At 37.5% G+C, this 19,209-nt stretch overlaps 1 protein-coding gene across 1 annotated transcript; it reads left to right on the top strand.

The window, feature by feature from the left end:
* Nucleotides 1–16,689: 16,689 nt before the first annotated feature.
* Nucleotides 16,690–17,690, top strand: LOC100520042 (olfactory receptor 8C8-like). The gene has a single exon (XM_013979522.3). It carries the CDS (start codon nt 16,702–16,704, stop codon nt 17,632–17,634), a length of 933 nt encoding a protein of 310 aa, XP_013834976.3. The 5' UTR covers nt 16,690–16,701; the 3' UTR covers nt 17,635–17,690.
* Nucleotides 17,691–19,209: the final 1,519 nt, after the last annotated feature.

Here is a 19,209-nt window from a genome sequence, read left to right as displayed (position 1 = left end):
ATAAATAACAGAAATTTATTTCTGATTGTTCTAGAAGTATAAAGCCAAAAGATCAGGGTTCAAGCATGAATGGGTGAGCATACTTTTTTGGGTCGTGCCCTTCTCATTCTATGTTCACATGGTGGAAGAGGCTACTGATTTCTATTGAATGTCTTTAGTAAGGCACTAATTTCAATTATGAGGGTTCCAGCTTCGTTTTCTTAAGTATCTCCTAAAGGTCCCACCTCCTAATATCATCACCTTTGGGAGCTAAGATTTCAGTGTTTGACCATAGCACCTTATCTCATCAATAAGATAATAAACAGATTTAGTAGATGCTATTTCCTATAATTTCCCTATTTCTCCAGTGCTTTTCCCATTTGTTTATTTAAAATTCTATTGGAGGACAAGAAATACTTGTTGAATTGTGTTATCTCATTTGAATAATGACAATAATAAATTTTATTGTTATAAATAATAATTAATGAAATTAATGGTAAATAACAAACCATAGTAAATAAATAGATCGGGAAGAACTTTAGGATACAATTCATTTTGAGGGAGGAAGGACTGTTGCTCACATAGACTTGCTGCTCTGCTCCCTTTCAAGAGAACCAGCAATGGGGAACATCGCTGACTGAAAGTCTATAGCTGATACATCTTTGGATCCTTCATATTGTTCAGGCAGAGTCCATGCTTACTCTTACTCTGGCATGTCTTTACCCAATGGTTTAACGTGGTGGGTCATACAGGAACTAGGCAAATTATGGTGATATATTAGGTATCTCCTAATAGGCAATGTTTGTATAGGGACTTCCTGTCATTATTACTGAGACCTTTTAGAACTGCCTAATGGTCTGAAATTTCCCTACCCAGTCCTTACTTCTCTCTCTCCTTTAAGTGTCAGTCTTTCATCTGGATTTGAAGGACTTTATCACTGACTCTTATTACCTACTATTTTATACTGCACAGATTTTACTACAAGAAATGTTTTTCAGGTCTAATTATTTCTTAGCATCTGCTTCTTGGAGAACTCTACATGACACAGAAGACTTACTGATTTTAAAGCTTAGTGTAATGTTCAGATAATCAAGACCACTTAGGTTTGTTATAAAATAGACAAGTAATGGATAATATAGAAGATTCAGTAAAAGATCCCCACTTATACAGTTAATTGGCTTTCAACCAAGTAATAAAACAATTCCATATGGAAAGAAAAATCTAAGAAACTGATGTTGGAAATATTAACTATTCATTAAAAAATTGTTAAACTTGATTGTTACTTAACACCATACACAAAAATTAATTTAAGATGGGTCAAAACAAGAGACACAAAACTGAAACATACATCTTCTAAAAGAAAACATAGGAAAGTATGTTGGTGTAGATACAGATTACTTAGGCATAATCTAGAAACACTAAAACCCAAAGAAAAACATCTATTTATCAAAAAATAATCAAAGGCAAGCCATAGACTCAAAGAATATTTGTGATACTTAGATTTGATAAAGACATTATATCCAAAATATATAAAAACTTAATAATTAAAATATATCTCAATGATAAAAAAAATCATTTAATATATTGGCAAATGATTCATTAGACACATCCAAAGGGAAAATGTGTAGATGTCCAATAAGTACATGAAAATGTGCCTTACTTGCTACACTCACTTAGATGTTTAGTCAGGAAAACAGTCCTTAACTAATTTTAGTATCCTCCCTTGCTTCATTGTCCAGATTTTGCCCCCTCTTTTTTCATGTTTTTATTTTATTAAATTTTTTTTATATAATGATTTTTATTTTTTTCCATTATAGCTGGTTTACAGTGTTCTTTCAGTTTTCTGCTGTACAGCACGGTGACCCAGTTACACAAACATGTATGCATTCTTTTTTTCTCACATTATCATGCTCCATCATAAGTGACCAGACATAGTTCCCAGTGATACACAGCAGGATCTCATTGCCAAACCATTCCAAACGCGAGTCTGCATCTATTAACCCCAAGCACTCCATCCACCCCACTCTTTCCTCCTCCACCTTGGCAACCACAAGTCTATTCTCCAAGTCCATGATTTTCTTTTCTGTGGAAAATTTCATTTGTCCCATATATTAGATTCCAGATATAAGTGCCTATCATATGATTTTGTCTTTCTCTTTCTTTCTTCACTCAGTATGAGAGTCTCTAATTCCATCCATGTTGCTGCAAATGGCATTACTTTGCTCTTTTTTATGGCTGAGCAGTATTCCATTGTGTATATGTACCACATAGTCCTAATCCAATCATCTGTCAGTGGACATTTGGGTTGTTTCCATGTCTTGGTCTATTGTGAATAATGCTGCAGTGTACATGCGGGTGCATGTGTCTTTCAAGGAAAGTTTTGTCTGGATCTATGTCCAAGAGTGGGGATTGCGGGATCATGTGGCAATTCTATGTGTAGTTTTCTAAGATACCTCCATACTGTTCTCCATAGTGGTTGTACCATCTTACATTCCCACCAACAGTGCAGGAGGGCTCCCTTTTCTCCACACCCGCTCCAGCATTTGTTATTTGTGCACTTATTAGTGATGGCCATTCTGATTGGTGTGAGGTGGTATCTCATGGTAGTTTTGATTTGCATTTCTCTAGTAATCAGTGATGTTGAGCATCTTGTCATGTGCTTGTTGGCCATCTGTATGTCTTCCTTGGAGAAATGTCTGTTCAGGTTTTTTGCCCATTTTTCCATTGGATTTTTGGCTTTTTTGATGTTGAGTTGTATAAGTTGCTTGTGTATTCTGGCGATTAAGCCCTTGTTAGTTGTATCATTTGAAATTATTCTCTCCCATTCTGTAAGTTGTCTTTTTGGTTTCCTTTGCTATACAAAAGCTTGTCAGTTTGATCAGGTCCCACTGGTTTATTTTTGCTTTTACTTCTGTTGCTTTGGGAGACTGACCTGAGAAAGCATTTGTAGGTTTATGTCAAAGAATGTTTTGCCTGTGTTCTCTTCCATGAGTTTGCCTTAGAGCAAGGGACACATACAGATTGAAAGTGAGGGGATGGGAAAAGATATTTCATGCAAATGGATAAGACAGGAAAGCAAGAGTTGCAATACTCATATCAGACAAAATAGACTTTACAATGAAGGACGTACATAAAGACAAATAAGAATGCTATTTAATGGTAAAAGGATACTTCCAAGAAGAGGATATTTCAGTCATCAATATATATGCCCCTAATATATGAGCACCCAGATACCTCCAACAAATACTAACAGACAAAAAAGAAGAAATTATTGGGACTACAATCATAGTAGGAGACTTTAACATCCCACTCATATCAATGCACAGATCCTCTAGACAGAAAATCAGTAAGGCAACAGAGATCTTAAATGGCACAACAGAAAAGTTAGACTTAATCAACATTACATCCAAAAAAATCAGAATACACATTCTTCCACCTCTTTTTATTGGTGTATAGTTGATTTATAATATTATATTAGTTTTTGATGTATAGCATAATTATTATTTTTACAGACTATCTTCCATTACAAGTTATTAAAAGGTAATGGCTATAATTCTCTGTACTACACAATATATGCTTGTTGCTTATTATTTATAAGTAGTAGTTTGTATTTCTTAGTCCCATACACATACTTGCTCCTACCCCTTCCCTCTCCTTTTTCTTAATAAGTAGTTTATTCTCTATATCTGTGAGCCTGTTTCTGTTTTGCATATACATTCATTTGATTTATTTTTGATTCCATCTATAAATGATAACATATGTATTTGTCTTTCTTTGATTTATTTCGCTAAACATAATGTTGCCTAGGTCCATTCATGTTGTTGCAAATGACAGAATTTTAGTCTTTTTATTGCCAAGTAATATTCAACTGTCTTCCTATCTGTCTATTTATCTGTCTATCTATCTACCATATCTTTTTCCATTCATCTGTTGATGGGCATTTGCATTACTTCTGTATCTTGGCAATTGTAAATAGTGCTTCTGTGAACATTGGGGTGCATGTATCTTTTTAAATGAGTGTTTTCATATTTTTACCAGATATGCCCACAATAATTGAAGTGCTGATTCATAGCTTATATCTATTTTTAGTTTTTTGAAGAGTTGATATTCTTTTCCATACTGGCTGCACCAATTTACATTTCCACAGTGTACAAGGGTTCTCTTTTCTCTGCATCCTCTCCAGTATTTGCTATTTGTAGACTTTTGGTGATAGCCATTCTGACAGATGTAAGGTGTATCACCTGCATTTATCTAATGATGAGTGATATTGGGAATTTATACATGTGTCTTCTTTGGAAAAATGTCTGTTTGGTTTTTCCACCCATTTTGAAATCAGGTTGTTTGTTATTGTTTGTTTGCCTGTTTGATGTTGAGTTGTATGATGTTTATGTAGATTGGATATTAACCCCATATTGATCAAATAATTTGTAAATATTTTCCCCCATTCAGTATATTATCTTTTCATTTTGTTAATGGTTTTCATTGCTTTGGAAAAGCTTTTAGGTTTAATTAGGTCCCAGTTGTTTATGTTTGTTTTTAATTCATTAGCCTTAAGAGTTAGATGCAAAAAAATTGCTGCCATTTATGTGAAAGCATTCTGCCTATGCTTTCTTCTAGGGGTTTTATGGTTTTATGTCTTACATTTAAGTCTTTAATCCATTTCAAGTTTTTTTTGCATATGGTCAGGAAATGTTAACATCCTACTATTTTATATGTAGCTGTTTCATTTTCCCAGCATTGTTTGTTGAACAGATTGTCTTTTCTTCATTGTATATTATTGCCTCCTCTGTTGTAGATTAATTGAGCATAAGTGTTGGGTTTTTTTTTGGGCTCTCTATTCTGTTCCATTGATCTTTGTGTCTGTTTTTTTGTGTGTGTGTGTGTGTGTGTGTGTGTGTCAGTACCATGCTGTTTTGATTACTATAGCTTTGTAGTATACTCTGAAGTCTGGGCATGTGATATGTCCAGCTTCTTTTTTGTTTTGATTGTTTTTTTCCTCAATATTTATTTGCCAATTGTGGTTCCATATGAATTTCAGGATTATTCTAGTTCTGTGAAAAATGTCATGGGTATTTGATATGGATTGCTTTAAATCTATAGATTGCTTTGAGTAGTATGTCATTTTAACAATATTAATTCTTTGTATTCAAGAACATAGAATGTCATTAGATTTCTTCATATCATGTTCCATTTCCTTTATCAGTGTTGCATAGTTTGCACATTATATGTATTTCACCTTTTTGGTTAAGTTTATTCCTATGTATTTTATTCTTTTTGAAGGTATTTTAAATGCTATTTGTTTCTTACTTTCTTTTTTCTGATACTTCATTATTAGTGTATGGGAACACAACAGATTTCTGTGTATTAATGTTATATCCTGGAGCAATGTTGAATTTCAGTGTTAGTTCTAATAGTTTTGGCATGGAGATTTTAGTGGTTTTTTTTTTATTGCTGTTTAGGGACACACCTGCAGCATATGGAAGTTCCCAGGCTAGGGGTAGAATTGGAGATGTAGCTACCAGACTACACAACATAGGATCTGAGCCACATCTGAGACCTACACCATAGCTCATGGCAACCATGTATCCTTAACCCACCGAGTGAATCCAGGGATTGAACCTGCATCCCCATGTTTACTAGTTAGATTAATAACTCACTGAGCCACAAGGGGACCTCCTAGGGTTTTCTGTATAAAGTATCATGTCACCTGCAGATAATATCTCTTCTTCCATTTTAGACATTTTTTATTTATTTTTCTTGTCAGATTGCAGTGGGTAGGACTTCCAGTGCTATGTTATATAGAAGTTGCATCCTTGTCTTGTTCCTGATTTTAGAGGAAAGGCTTTCAGCTTTCCACCATTGAGTATGATGTTAGATGTGGATTTGTTGTAAATGGCTTAAGATTGAGTTATGTTCCCTCTATACCCACTTTATTGTGTATATTTTTTTTATCAAGACAGGATGTTGAGTTTTGTCAAATACTTTTTCTGTGTCTATTGAGATGACTATGTGGTTTTTATTATTCCTTTTGTTAATGTGTTTTATCACATTGAGTTGTGAATGTTGAGCCATCCTTGCGACTGTGGAATCACTTTCTATATTGTTGGATTCAATTTCCTAATATTTTGTTGAAGATTTTTACGTCAATATTCATTAGAGATATTGGCCCGTAACTTTCCTTTTTTGAATATCTTTCCCTGATTTTTGTGTCAGGGTAATGGTGGCCTTGTATAGTGAGTTTAGGAATGTTCTCTCCTCTTCAATTTTTGTGATAGTTTGAGAAGGACAGGTATTAGTTCTTCATATCTTTGGTAGTATTCCTCTGAAAGCTCTTAAGTCCTAGAATTTTTCCTTTTTTTTGTTAGATTTTTTATTACAAATTCAATTTCTTTAATAGTGATTAGTCATTTCAGATTGTCTGTTTCTTCTTGATTCTGTCTTGGCAGGATTTATGTTTCTGGAAATTAGTGCATTTCTTTTAGGTTGTTCAGTTTGTTGCCATATAACTGTTCATAATATTCTCTTAGGATTTTTTTTTATATCTCTGTGGTATCAGTTGTTATTTCTTCTTCTTTCTTTTCATATTTATGTATTTGAATTTTTGATATATTCTTTTTGGTGAGACTGGCTAATGGTTTATCATTTGTGTTTATATTTTCAAAAAACAGCTGTTTTTTCCCCCTTGATCTTTTCTATTATATTTTCTATCTCTATTTTATTTACCTTCTCTCTGAATTTAATTTCCTTCTTGATGCCAGCTTTGGACAATGTGTTTTCTCCTTTTATGTCTTTTAGGTGGTAGGCTAAGTTGTTTATTTGATATTTTTTTTTATTTCTTGAGGAAGGCTTATATCACTTAAACATCCCTTTTAGCACTGCTTTTGCTACAACCCTTGTTTTGTGGACTGTTGTGTTTCCATATTCATTTGTTTAGTGGTATTTTGTGATTTACTTTGATTTCTTCATTGACCAATTACTTTTACAGTAACATTTTGTTTAGTATCTAAGTGTTTATGCTTTTTTTCATTTTTCTTTCTGTAATTGATTTTAGTTACATGCTATTGTGATTGGAAAAATACTTACCATAAGTTCCACCTTCTAACGTATGTTGAGATTTGTTTAGTGGACTCATATGTGATCTATCTTATAAAACATAGAACAGCCTCACAACAAAGACTTATCTCATCCAAAATGTCAGTATTTCCACATTGAGAAACCCTGATATAAGGAATATGGATTTGGAGTGGTACGAGCAATATCCAAACTTCTCAGGCTCTTATTATATGTCAGGTACATTCCAAATACTTTGACTTAACTCATTTAATCCCTATTTCATCCCTAAGAGATAGTTCTTTTACTATCCTCATTTTATAGATATTCCTAGTTATAAGTATATAAAAATATTCAAGGATTAGAGAGGTTATATGATTGTCTACAGTCTCACCATTAAAGAATTTAATGTCCAGATGTAAACTCAGTATAAGTTGATGGGTCCACCCTCTCTCTTTTACCCATTTTGCTACAACACTTCTTTGCAGATGTGAAATCCACAAGTATGGACAGTGCTAAAGTTTTGATTTACTATTTCACTAATTTAATCCTGCAGGTTCTAGAGCTATAAGAGGCAAGTTGTGATGCTCCAGAACTTCCTTTTTTAGATCTTTGCAGTGATTTTAGGAGATGATGAAGAAAATGAAAAGTGGGGCACTTATTCTTCTGTATTGGATATTAAGAATTCTCATCATAGGGGGCAGAGCAAGATGGTGGAAGAGTAAGACGTCATGCTCACCTTCTCCCACAAACACATGAATAAACATATCTGCATGTAAAACGACTCACACAGAATACCAACTGAATTCTGGCAGAAGAACATAAAAATCCAAAAAGGGGAAGAAACTCTTGACATAACTGGGTAGAACAAAAGAAAAAAAGAAAAAGAGAGAGAAAAGTAATCAGGATGGGACTAGTATTCCTGAGAGGGAGCTGTGAAGGAGAAAAGGAACCCACATCCTGGGAAGCCACCTAACTGATGGAAAGATCAGCCAAGTCGGTGGGCCTCAAAAGTTCAAAAAAGTGCAGCAGCTGGAGTGAGGAAGGCAAAGCAGAGTGAGAGATGCACAGATCATCGGAACCACTGGCCTGGACACCACAGCCTGAGATGCTTGGGTGGGGGCTGGGTACTGAGACTTAGGCTTCAGAGGTCAGTCCCAGGGAGAGGAATGGGGTTGGTGGTGTGGAGACAGCCACGGGGCTAAGGAGCAGTGCCACAGGTGGGGGAACACTACACCATGGGATGGGGAGGGGAACACTAAGGCAGAGGGAACCCGGGAGAAGGTCCAGACCCGCAGGAGAGGCAAGGTGCCATTGTTGGGGAGGGTGAGAGGAGGAGGAGTGGACTGCCATAGGAAATTCCCTGTGCCCAAGCATGCACGTGTGCTGGCGGGGTCTCAGAGAGTGGGGCAGCTCTGGCTCAGACTATGGGTGGCAAAAAGCCTCTTGCTCATTTAGGGGAGACTGGTCACTTGTGCAGCGTACCAGTGGCCAGGCCCCTCTTGTGTGGGCCAAGAGCATCAGGAGGCTAAGTGCAATGTGGTGCCTCTTGTACAATCTCCAGGTGTCAGGGACAGACTGAGGTGGTGATCTCGGAGGCCAGAAGGAGGCATGGCTTGCCACCACTGGGTGCCTGTGAATGAGCTCCACCTGTGACCCCAGTCACCTCAGGGGTTGGCAAAAATGAAAGAAATGAGGGCACTGCAACCAAGCACCATACGCTGTTGCTTTCACTCCCCAGGGAACACACCTGCCCTGCAGCTGCCACTGACAATGCTCTGGGTGGCGTCCAGACACGTGGCCACTGTCCCTTCCCAAGACCCTACAACTAGGAGCAGCTGTTGCAGCACCTCCTTTGAGGGCTAAGTGGAACAGGATGCTTCTTGTCTGGTCTGCAGGTGGTGGGAGTAATTGCCACAGTTATCTCTGACTCAAGGTGGTCATGGCCCCTGCCACCAGAGGTACCTGAACAAAAATCACTTGCAGCCCCAACCACCTCAGAGGGCACCACAGAGATGGACATTGCAATGGAACACCACCTGTTGTTGGTCTCGCTGCCGTGGGAACACACCCGCCCTGCTGCTGCCACTGCCAAATACTCTGGGCAGTGCCCAGACGCTTGATCACTGTACTTTCCCAGGAACCTGCAACTAGGAGCAGCTTGTGTAGCACCTCCTGTGGGTTAAGCAGGACGAGGTGCTTCTTGCATGTCTATAGGAGGCAGGGGCAAACCACTGTAGTTATCTCTGCCTCCAGAGGTGGGAGTGGCCTGCCACCACTAGGGGTCTGTAAATAGATACCACTTGCAGTCTCAGTCACCTCAGGGGCACCACAGAGGAGGGCACTGTGACCCAACACCACCTGTTGGTTCTCTCACACCTCTGGGAACACACCGGCCCTGTTGCTGCTACTGGTGAATGCTCCAGGCAGTATCCATATGCCTGATCTCTGTCATTTTTCAGGATCCTGCAACTAGGAGCAGCCTGTGCAGCACCTCCTAAGTGGGTTAAGTGAGACGGGTTGCTTCATGCATGGTCTGCAGGTGGTGTGGGCAAACCATTGCAGTTATCACTGACTCCAGAGGCATTTGTGGCCCGCTACCGCTAGGGGGTCCCTGAGCAGGCACCGCCTGCGGTTCCAGTCACCTCAGAGGAGGGCATCACAGTTGAACACAAGCTGTTGCTCTCACTCCCTTGAGAAAACCACACCCTGCTGCTGCCACTGCCAAATGCTCTGGTCACCTTGTAGATCTTCCTAGAACTCATTACCACTTCCCAGGGCCCTGCAACTAGGAGTAGCCTGTGCCACCTTCCTGCAGGTCCTTGCTGCTGTTGAGAGCCCAACTACCAGGTACTGACTGCTGTCCCTACCCATTGCCTCCTTCTCCCTGAAAACACACTGAGCATCCTGGGGATAACAGCCTGGTTACATCGAAGAAAGAGACAGCAAATGTTCACATTCTCACACCAAAAATAAGTAGTAACCCCCCAAAATATAAAGGGGTACTTTTGCATAGAAATGGCCTTAGAAAACTATAGTTAGGCTTCCCCAAACTCACAGAAAAAGGAAAACGCAAGCAAGACAAAGAAGCACAGAAACCATTCCCAGTTAAAGGAATAGGAGAATTCACCTAAAGCAGTCAACAATGAAACAGACCTCTGCAGTCTGACAGACATTGAGTTCAAAAGGGAGATAGGGAAAATAGTGAAGGAATAAAGAGAGCACATGAACAGTAATGCAGATTCCTCTAGAAAGGACCTAGAAAATATAAGGAGGAGCCAAGAAAAACTAGAGAATTCATTTGCAGAGATGCAAGCTGAGGTAAAGGCAGTAAATAGCCGAATGAATAATGCAGAGGAACAAATTAGTGACGGGGAAGATAGAATAACGGAAATCACCCAATCACAACAACAGTCAGAAAACCAAATGAAAAAAACCATGAAAGCAATATAAGAGCTTATTATCCTATGGGATAATATTATGCAGGCCAAGCTACACATAATAGGAATTTCGGAAGGAGAAGAAAAAGAAAGGGGATTAATATATTTGAAGAAATTATGTCTGAAGACTTACCAAATCTAAAGGAAACTGATATCATGATATAGGAAGCACAGAGGGCCTCAAACAAGTTGAACCCAAACAGGCCCACACCAAGACGTATTATAATAAAAATGGCAAAAGTTAAAGACTGGATTCTAAAGGCAGCAAGAGAAATAGTAATCATTAATTATAAGGGAACCACCATAAGGCTATCAGCTGATTTCTCTACAGAAACACTACAGGCCAAACGGAGTGGCCATATATAAATTGCTGAAAGGAAAAAAATTGCAACCTAGAATACTCTATCCAGCAAGAATATCATTTAAAATAGAAGGGGAAATAAAGAATTTCTCCAACAAACAAAAGCTGAAAGAGTACAACAGTATGAAACCCATTCTAAATGAAATACTGAAAAAGCTTCTCTAAATTAAAAAAAAAAAGGTGAGAAGAATTAGAATGGAGGAAACCACAATTGGAAAGCAATCACTTAAATAAGCCAGTATACAGATCCAAACATGAAGATGTTAAAAAAAAAGACATCAGAATCATACAGTGTGTGGAAGGAAAGTAAGAAAATATAGATTCTTTTTTTATTTTAATGATGTGTTTGAGCCTATATGACTCTCATGCTAAAGCAAGCAGATATATGAAGGGGTTTTACGTACTTAAAAAACAGGGCAATCACAAATAAAAACCAAACATTATATTGACAAAAACTGAAAAGTAGTCAAGCATAAAACAAATGGAAACCATCCAACCAAAAAAATAAAAGAGAACCAAAGGACCAATTGGAAAACAAGGTTTAAAATGGCAACAAATACATATATATCAATAATCACCTTAAATGTCAATGAATGCTCCAATCAAAAGAGACAGAGGGCAAAAACCTTCCATCTGCTGCCTACAAGAAACTCACTTTACAGCAAAGGACACATATAGATTAAGTGAGGGGAGGGGAAAGATATTTCTTGCCAGTGGACAAGACAGGAAAGCAGGAATTGCAATCTTCATATCAGACAAAATAGACTTTAAAATGAAGGCCATTAGGAAAGACAAAGAAGGACACTATTTAATGGTTAAAGGATCCATTCAAGAAGAGGATATTACAATTGTCAATATATATGCTCCTAATATAGGAACACCCAGATACCTCCAACAAATACTAACAGACGTAAAAGGAGAAATTGATGGGAATACAATTATAGTAGGAGATTTTAACACCCCACTCACATCAATGGACAGGTCCTCTAGACAGAAAATCAGTAAGGCAACAGAGATCCTAAATGGCACAACAGAAAATTTAGACTTCATTGACATTTTCAGGATATTATATCCCCCAAAATCAGAATATACATTCTTCTCAAGTGCACATGGACCATTCTCAAGAATTGATCACACACTGGGGCACAAAGCTAACCTCAACAAATTTAAAAAGATAGAAATTATTTCAAGTATCTTCTCTGACCACAGTGGCATGAAACTAGAAATCAACCACAGGAAAAGAAATGAGAAAAAACTGACTTGGAGACTAAACATCATGCTACTAAAAAACCAATGGATCAATGAGGAAATCAAGAAAGAAATTAAAAAATACCTTGAGACAAATGATAATGAAGACATAACCATTCAAAATGTATGGAATGCTGCAAAAGCAGTGCTCAGAGGGAAATTCATAGCATACAGGTCTTCCTCAAAAAAAAAAAAAAAAAAATCTCACATCTTAACCCAACTTAAGTTAACTTAACCCACTGCATAAATTAATTAGAAAAAGAAGAACAAGCAAATCCTAAACTCAGTAGAAGGAAGGAAATCATAATGATCAGAGAGGAAATGAATAAAACAGAAATTCAAAATCAATAGAAAAAAATCAATCAAACCAAGAACTGGTTCTTTGAAAAGGTAAACAAAATTGACAAACCTCTGGCTAGACTCACCAAGAAGAGGAGAGAAAAAACCCAAATAAACAAAATACAAAATGAAAAAGAAGTCACAATGAATACTATGGAAATTTAAAAAATTCAAGAGAGAATACTATGAGCAATTGTATGCTAACAAATTTGATAACCTAGAAGAAATGACTAACTCTCTAGAGACTTACAGCCCAACAAAACTAAATCAAGAAGAAACAGATCAACTGAACAAACTTATCACTAGAAATGAAATTGAATATGTCATAAAAACACTCCCTACAAATAAAAGTCCAGGACCAGATGGCTTCCCAGGCAAATTCTACCAAACATACAAAGAGAAACTTACATCCATGCTCCTTAAACTGTTTGAAAAGGTTTAAGAAGAAGGAGCACTCCCAAAGACATTCTGTGATGCCACCTTCACCCTAATTCCAAAACCAGACAAAGATACCACCAAAAAAGCAAACTATAGACCAATATCTTTGATGAATATAGATGCAAAAATTCTCAACAAAATTTTATCCACCTGAATCCAACAACATATAAAAAAGACCATATAACATGAGCAGATGGGTTCATCCCTGGTGCACAAGGATGGTTCAACATACACAAATCAATCAATATCATACACCACATTAACAAAAACAAAGTCAGAGACCACATGATCGTCTCAATAGATGAAAAAAAAAGCATTTGACAAAATACAACACCCATTAATGATAAAAATTCTTATCAAAGTGCATATAGGAGTTCCCGCGTGGCGCAGTGGTTAACGAATCCGACTAGGAACCATGAGGTTGCGGGTTCGGTCCCTGCCCTTGCTCAGTGGGTTAACGATCCAGCGTTGCCGTGAACTGTGGTGTAGGCTGCAGATGCGGCTGGGATCTCACGTTGCTGTGGCTCTGGCGTAAGCCAGTGGCTGCAGCTCCGATTCGACCCCTAGCCTGGGAACCTCCATATGCCGTGGCAGCAGCCCTAGAAATGCCAAAAAGACAAAAAAAAAAAAAAGTGCATATAAAGGGAACATTCCTGAACATAATCAAAGCCATTTATGACAAACCCACAGCTAATATAATACTCAATGGAGAAAAGCTGAAAGCCTTCCCACTAAAATCTGGAACAAGACAAGGATGCCTACTCTCACCACTCTTATTCAACATAGTATTGGTAGTCCTAGCCACAGTAATCAGACAAACAAAAGAAATAAAAGGCATCATAACAGGAAGAGAAGTGGTAAAACTGTCACTGCATGCAGAACTCAGTTTCATTTCTGTGTACTAACAATGAAATATTAGAAAAGGAATACAAAAATACAATACCTTTTAAAATTGCACCCCCAGAAATCAAATACCTGGGAATACACCTGACCAAGGAGGCGAAAGACTTATATGCCAAGAACTATGAAACATAAATCAAGGAAATTAAAGAAGATGTAAAGAAATAGAAAGATATTCCATGCTTGTGGGTTGAAGAAAAATAACGTAAAAATGGCCATACTCCCCAAAGCAGTCTACAGATTCAGTGCAATCCCTATCAAATTATCCATGACATTTTTCACAGAACTGGAACAAATAATCCAAAAATTTATATGGAACCACAAAAGACCCAGAATTGCTAAAGCAATCCTGAGGAACAAAAACCAAGCAGGAGGCATAACTCTCCCAGACTTCAGGCAATATTACAAAGCCACAGTCATCAAGACAGTGTGGTACTGGTACCACAACAGACAGACAGACCAATGGAACAGAAGAGAGAACCCAGAAATAAACCCAGACACCTATGGTCAATTAATCTTTGACAAGGGAGGCAAGAACATAAAATGGGAAAAAGACAGTCTTTTCAGCAAATATTACTGGGAAACCCGGACAGCTGCATGCAAATCAGTGAACCTGGAACACATCCTCACACTATGCACAAAAATAAACTCAAAATGGCTTAAAGGCTTAAATATAAAACAAGATACCATCAAACTCCTGGAAGAGAACATAGGGAAAAAATTCTCTGTGTGTCTGGGTCACCATGCTGTACAGTAGGAATAAACATTGGGGAAATTACAATAAAAAATAAAAAAAACCCATTCTCTGACATCAACCTTACAAATGATTTTTCCAGTCCATCTCCCAAAGCAACAGAAGTAAAAGCAAAAATAATCCAATGGGACCTAATCAAACTGACAAGCTTTTGCATAGCAAAGGAAACCAAACAGAAAACAAAAAGACAACTTACAGAATGGGAGAAAATAGTGTCAAATGATGCAAATGACAAGGGCTCAACCTCTGAAATATACAAATAACTTACACAATTCGACAGCAAAAAAGTGAGCAACCCAATGGAAAAATGGGCAAAAGATCTGAATAGACATTTCTCCAAGGAAGATATACAAATGGAAAATAAGTATATTAAAAAATTCTCAACATCCCCGATTACTAGAGAATTGAAAATCACAACTACCATGAGATACCACCTCACACCAGTCAGAATGGCCATGATTAATAAGTCCACAAAAACAAATGCTGGATACAGTTTGAAGAAAAGGGAACCTTCCTGCCCTGTTGGTGGGAATGTATGCTTGTACAGCCACTATGGAGAACATTTTGGAGGTACCTTGGAAAACTAAATATGGGACTACCATATGACCCAGTAATTGCACTCTTGGGCATTATATCTGGACAAAACTTGCCTTGAAAAAGACATATGCACCTGCATGTTCATTTCAGCACTATTCACAATAGCCAAGACACGTAAACCACCCAGATGTCCATCAACAGATGAATGGATCAAGAAGATGTGGTATATATACACAATGGAATACTACTCAGCCATAAAAAGAACAAAATAATGCCATTTTCAGCAACATGGATGGAATTAGGGACTCTCATACTGAGTGAAATAAGTCAGAAAGAGGAAGACAGGTACCATATGATATCACTTATATCTGGAACCTAATATATGGCACAAATGAACCTTTCCACAGGAAAGAAAATCATGGACTTGGAGAATAGACTTGTGGTTTCCAAGGGGTAGGGGGAGGGAGTGGGATGGATGGGGTGCTTGGGGTTAATAGATGCAGACTCTTGCATATGGAATGGATTGGCAATGAGATCCTGCTGTGTAGCATTGGGAGCTGTGTCTGGTCAGTTATAATGGAGTATAATAATGTCAGAAAAAAGTATATATACATGTATGTGTAACTGGGTCACCATGCTGTGCAGTAGAAAATTGACGGAACACTATAAACTAGATATAAGGGAAAAAATAAAAATCATTATATAAAAAATTAAAAATAAAATGCATATGGTAAGCTTTATATCAACCACTAAAAGAATAAACATCTACTGAAAAAAAAGAATTCTCATTATAGAATTATAAACTGAGTACAACATTGTGTCTCAAAGGATGCAGTGTTGGGAATATGACAGAGAATGGAAACACAGACTCAGCAATATCTGTTCTCAGTGGGCTTATTTACCTTGAAATCATACGAGAGAGAATAATTTCCTGTGCTTCCCATCAATTTTCCCAGAACTCCCGGGTATGGAATAGATTCTCATTTGAGTGATCTGATTGTTTTGAACCTTACATAAGGTTGTGTTCTTCCTTGAAAGTGAAGAGGACCTTCTGTGCAAATTCCCAAATAGAAATTATGGCCTCTTCTTTTGTATACCTTTTTTAGCATGTTAAAGACTGAGGACCATGCTGATGGCTATTGCTTCCTTCATTGTCAGAAACTTTGACCTACTCAAGACTGTAGGGAAGGCGGATCCTTCAGATTTAGTGGCAGTGAAGCATCCAGGAAAAAGAAGGTGAATGTTGAATCATTTTGCCTTAATTTCCTTTCAAACCCAAACTGCTTAAATCAAGGTTTCTGGGGAACCCCATCTATTCATTTCTCTTTTTAGCAATCATCCTTAATGGAGAGTGGGGAGAAGGGAGGATATGCTGTGCAGAGATACTGGGAATCTGCCAGCATTCTTTCTGGAGTAAGAAAAATAACATGAGTAAGAATAAAGGAGAAAGTGAGGAATCATTAGGAATAATCATGTCTTGCTTTGTGGTTGCCTCGCCATTAGAAAAATCATTATATAAAACGTAATAGTGCCATTAGACTATTATGAGCTTATAATTGAGCAGATCCATCTGTCCCTCTGGAGGCAAAGAGGGAAGGTCCTTGTTAATGTCACTTTTGACTCTCATTCCTGTACAGATCACAACTATGCAGTGAATGACCATGGGAAATGACTCCTCTGTGACTGAATTTATCCTTGTGGGATTGACAGACCAACCTGAACTCCAGCTGCCCCTGTTTTTCCTGTTTTTGGTGAACTACGTGGTTACCGTGATGGGCAGTTTGTGCTTAATGAATTTAATTTGTCTGAATTCACACCTTCACACCCCTATGTACTTTTTCCTCTTCAATCTGTCCTTTATTGATCTCTGTTATTCATCTGTTTTTACCCCCAAAATGCTATTGAGCTTTATTTTAGAGAGGAACATCATCTCTTTTACAGGATGCATGACTCAGTTATTTTTCTTCTGCTTTTTTGTCAATGCTGAGTGCTATGTATTGACAGCCATGGCCTACGATCGCTATGTGGCCATCTGTAAGCCGTTGCTGTACCCAATTGCTATGTCCCCTCAGGTGTGTTCTTTGCTGATGTCTGGTTCATATGTGCTGGGTCTTGCTGGTGCCGTAGTCCACACAGGGTGTATGATGGGGCTTATGTTTTGTGATTCCAACATCATCAACCATTATATGTGTGACATCTTCCCCCTCCTTCAGCTGTCCTGCAGTAGCACCTATGTCAATGAACTTATGGTTTCTGTTATTGTGGGCACAGTTATCATAGTGTCTAGCCTTATTATCTTTATTTCTTATGCCTTGATTCTTTTCAATATCCTTCACATCCAGTCAGCTCAAGGTTGGTCCAAAGCCTTTAGCACGTGTAGCTCTCACATAATAACAGTTGGTCTGTTTTATGGATTTGGGCTGCTCGCTTATGTCAAGCCATCTTCTGCTGGTTCTGTGGGGAAGGGAAAATTTTTCTCAGTGTTTTACACCAATGTGGTGCCCATGCTGAACCCTCTTATTTATAGCCTAAGGAACAAGGATGTCAGAATTGCTCTGCAGAAAACCCTGAAGAGAATTACAACCTGAGCTGAACCACTCATTCCTCTTTTTTTGTGTGTTGTTTTCTTCTCATCCTACTTTATCCTGTTCTTCCTATCCTTTTTTTTAAATTCTCTTTTTAAAGTCTTCTTGGCAGGATTTCTGCTCTAAAGTCTTTTTTTTTTTCCTCTTTCCACATGATGTAACCCTATAGGCCTATTTTTAGACCAAAGGATCATTTTCAGCCCTAAATAACCCATACTGATTGGAGATAATGGGCCAATAACCTTTTCCATGTAAGGTTAACACTACCTACTACATTTCTTGTGTGTCTTTCCTATCCAAGGTAAGCCATGGAGTGGTATGCTGTCTGCCCAGTTATTACCTTTCTTGGTTTCATTACACAGAGCCCTCTCCTGTTTCCATTTTATAAAACACAGAAAGAATGTCAAAAATTATGGACATGTAAAAATTTCTAGAATTTTTCAGGGCTCTTGTTCTAGATTTTCAGTGTGCATATGTATAGTAATTGAATACTTTATTGAACCAAGTTTCTTTTATTGTCAAGGATGCTTGAGATTTTAACAGTTTTTTTTTTTTGTCTACCTTTCTCAATCCCTACCAATGACTAATAGTCTATGTTTATTGTATTGATAACTTATATTTTGTCCTAAATAGCATTGAAATTGTTATCAACCTGTCTATGTATCTGTGGATTATGATTGTGATTAAAAATTGCACAAAGATATTTTTGGCTGCAGAATAGATCATCATATGTATTATGAGGATTCTTTGTCTAACTGCATGACAGGGGTTTCTCTTTGCAAAGGAAGATGTTTCCTGGTATATCTGCAAATATATGGCAGAAACCTCATCCTGTTAGTATTTACTTTTTCATCATGTTAATTTGACTACTCCCTTTTGCCTCTCAGAAGAGAAATTAAATCTGTAGTCCATAGTGTGTGGCACATTTTTACAAGTCTTATTAAATATGTCTCCTTATCTGCTTTTTTAGATGGGGAAATAATTATGTGACTTGCTGAAGATTGCACAGCTAATGATGAAAGCCCAATTTTTGAATGCACTGTTCATTCCATGAAGAAATGGAAGGAAAAAAATTGTGAAGGGATAGAGAGAGTTTCTGGAGAGTCATTTCTGAATGAACTTGAAAGAGGGGGTTTTCATGGGAATAATATCCTCAGTCAGGTTGGGTGTAGCAGAGAGTCATTCTACAAGGCACTGGTGCCCAACTAAAAAAATGTACCTATTCCTGGAGAAGTTTAATTAAGTGGGTAAACAGAGTGAAGCACAAAGAAATATATATCACAATCTGTTTATAATATTCAACATTTCTGAAGAGAGTGAGAATGAAAAGTTATGAGGACAAGCTTCCCTGGTGAGGCATGTCACCATTTTCATAGTAGCTTGTATTCTTTTACGATCATATTAGATATTATATTATCATTTAGAAGTTAGAAAAAAAGAGTTCTATATAATACAAACAATAGAAAATAAGAATCAAATTCTTCTTGTTTCATGTGTTACACAGAAGATAAACTCTCTGTCCATTTTAACCTAGGAATGGGCTGCTGGGAAGGTAAGATAAAAAGAAGTTTGTTGGGA

The sequence above is a fragment of the Sus scrofa genome, chromosome 9 (assembly GCF_054392235.1).
Source record: "Sus scrofa isolate SSC_HxYL_T2T_F1_AM1 chromosome 9, Sscrofa_HxYL_maternal_Yorkshire_Landrace_v2.0, whole genome shotgun sequence".
Taxonomy (NCBI): domain Eukaryota; kingdom Metazoa; phylum Chordata; class Mammalia; order Artiodactyla; family Suidae; genus Sus; species Sus scrofa.
Note: the sequence above shows the minus strand (reverse complement) of the source record. Positions and strands in the feature narration are given on the sequence as shown.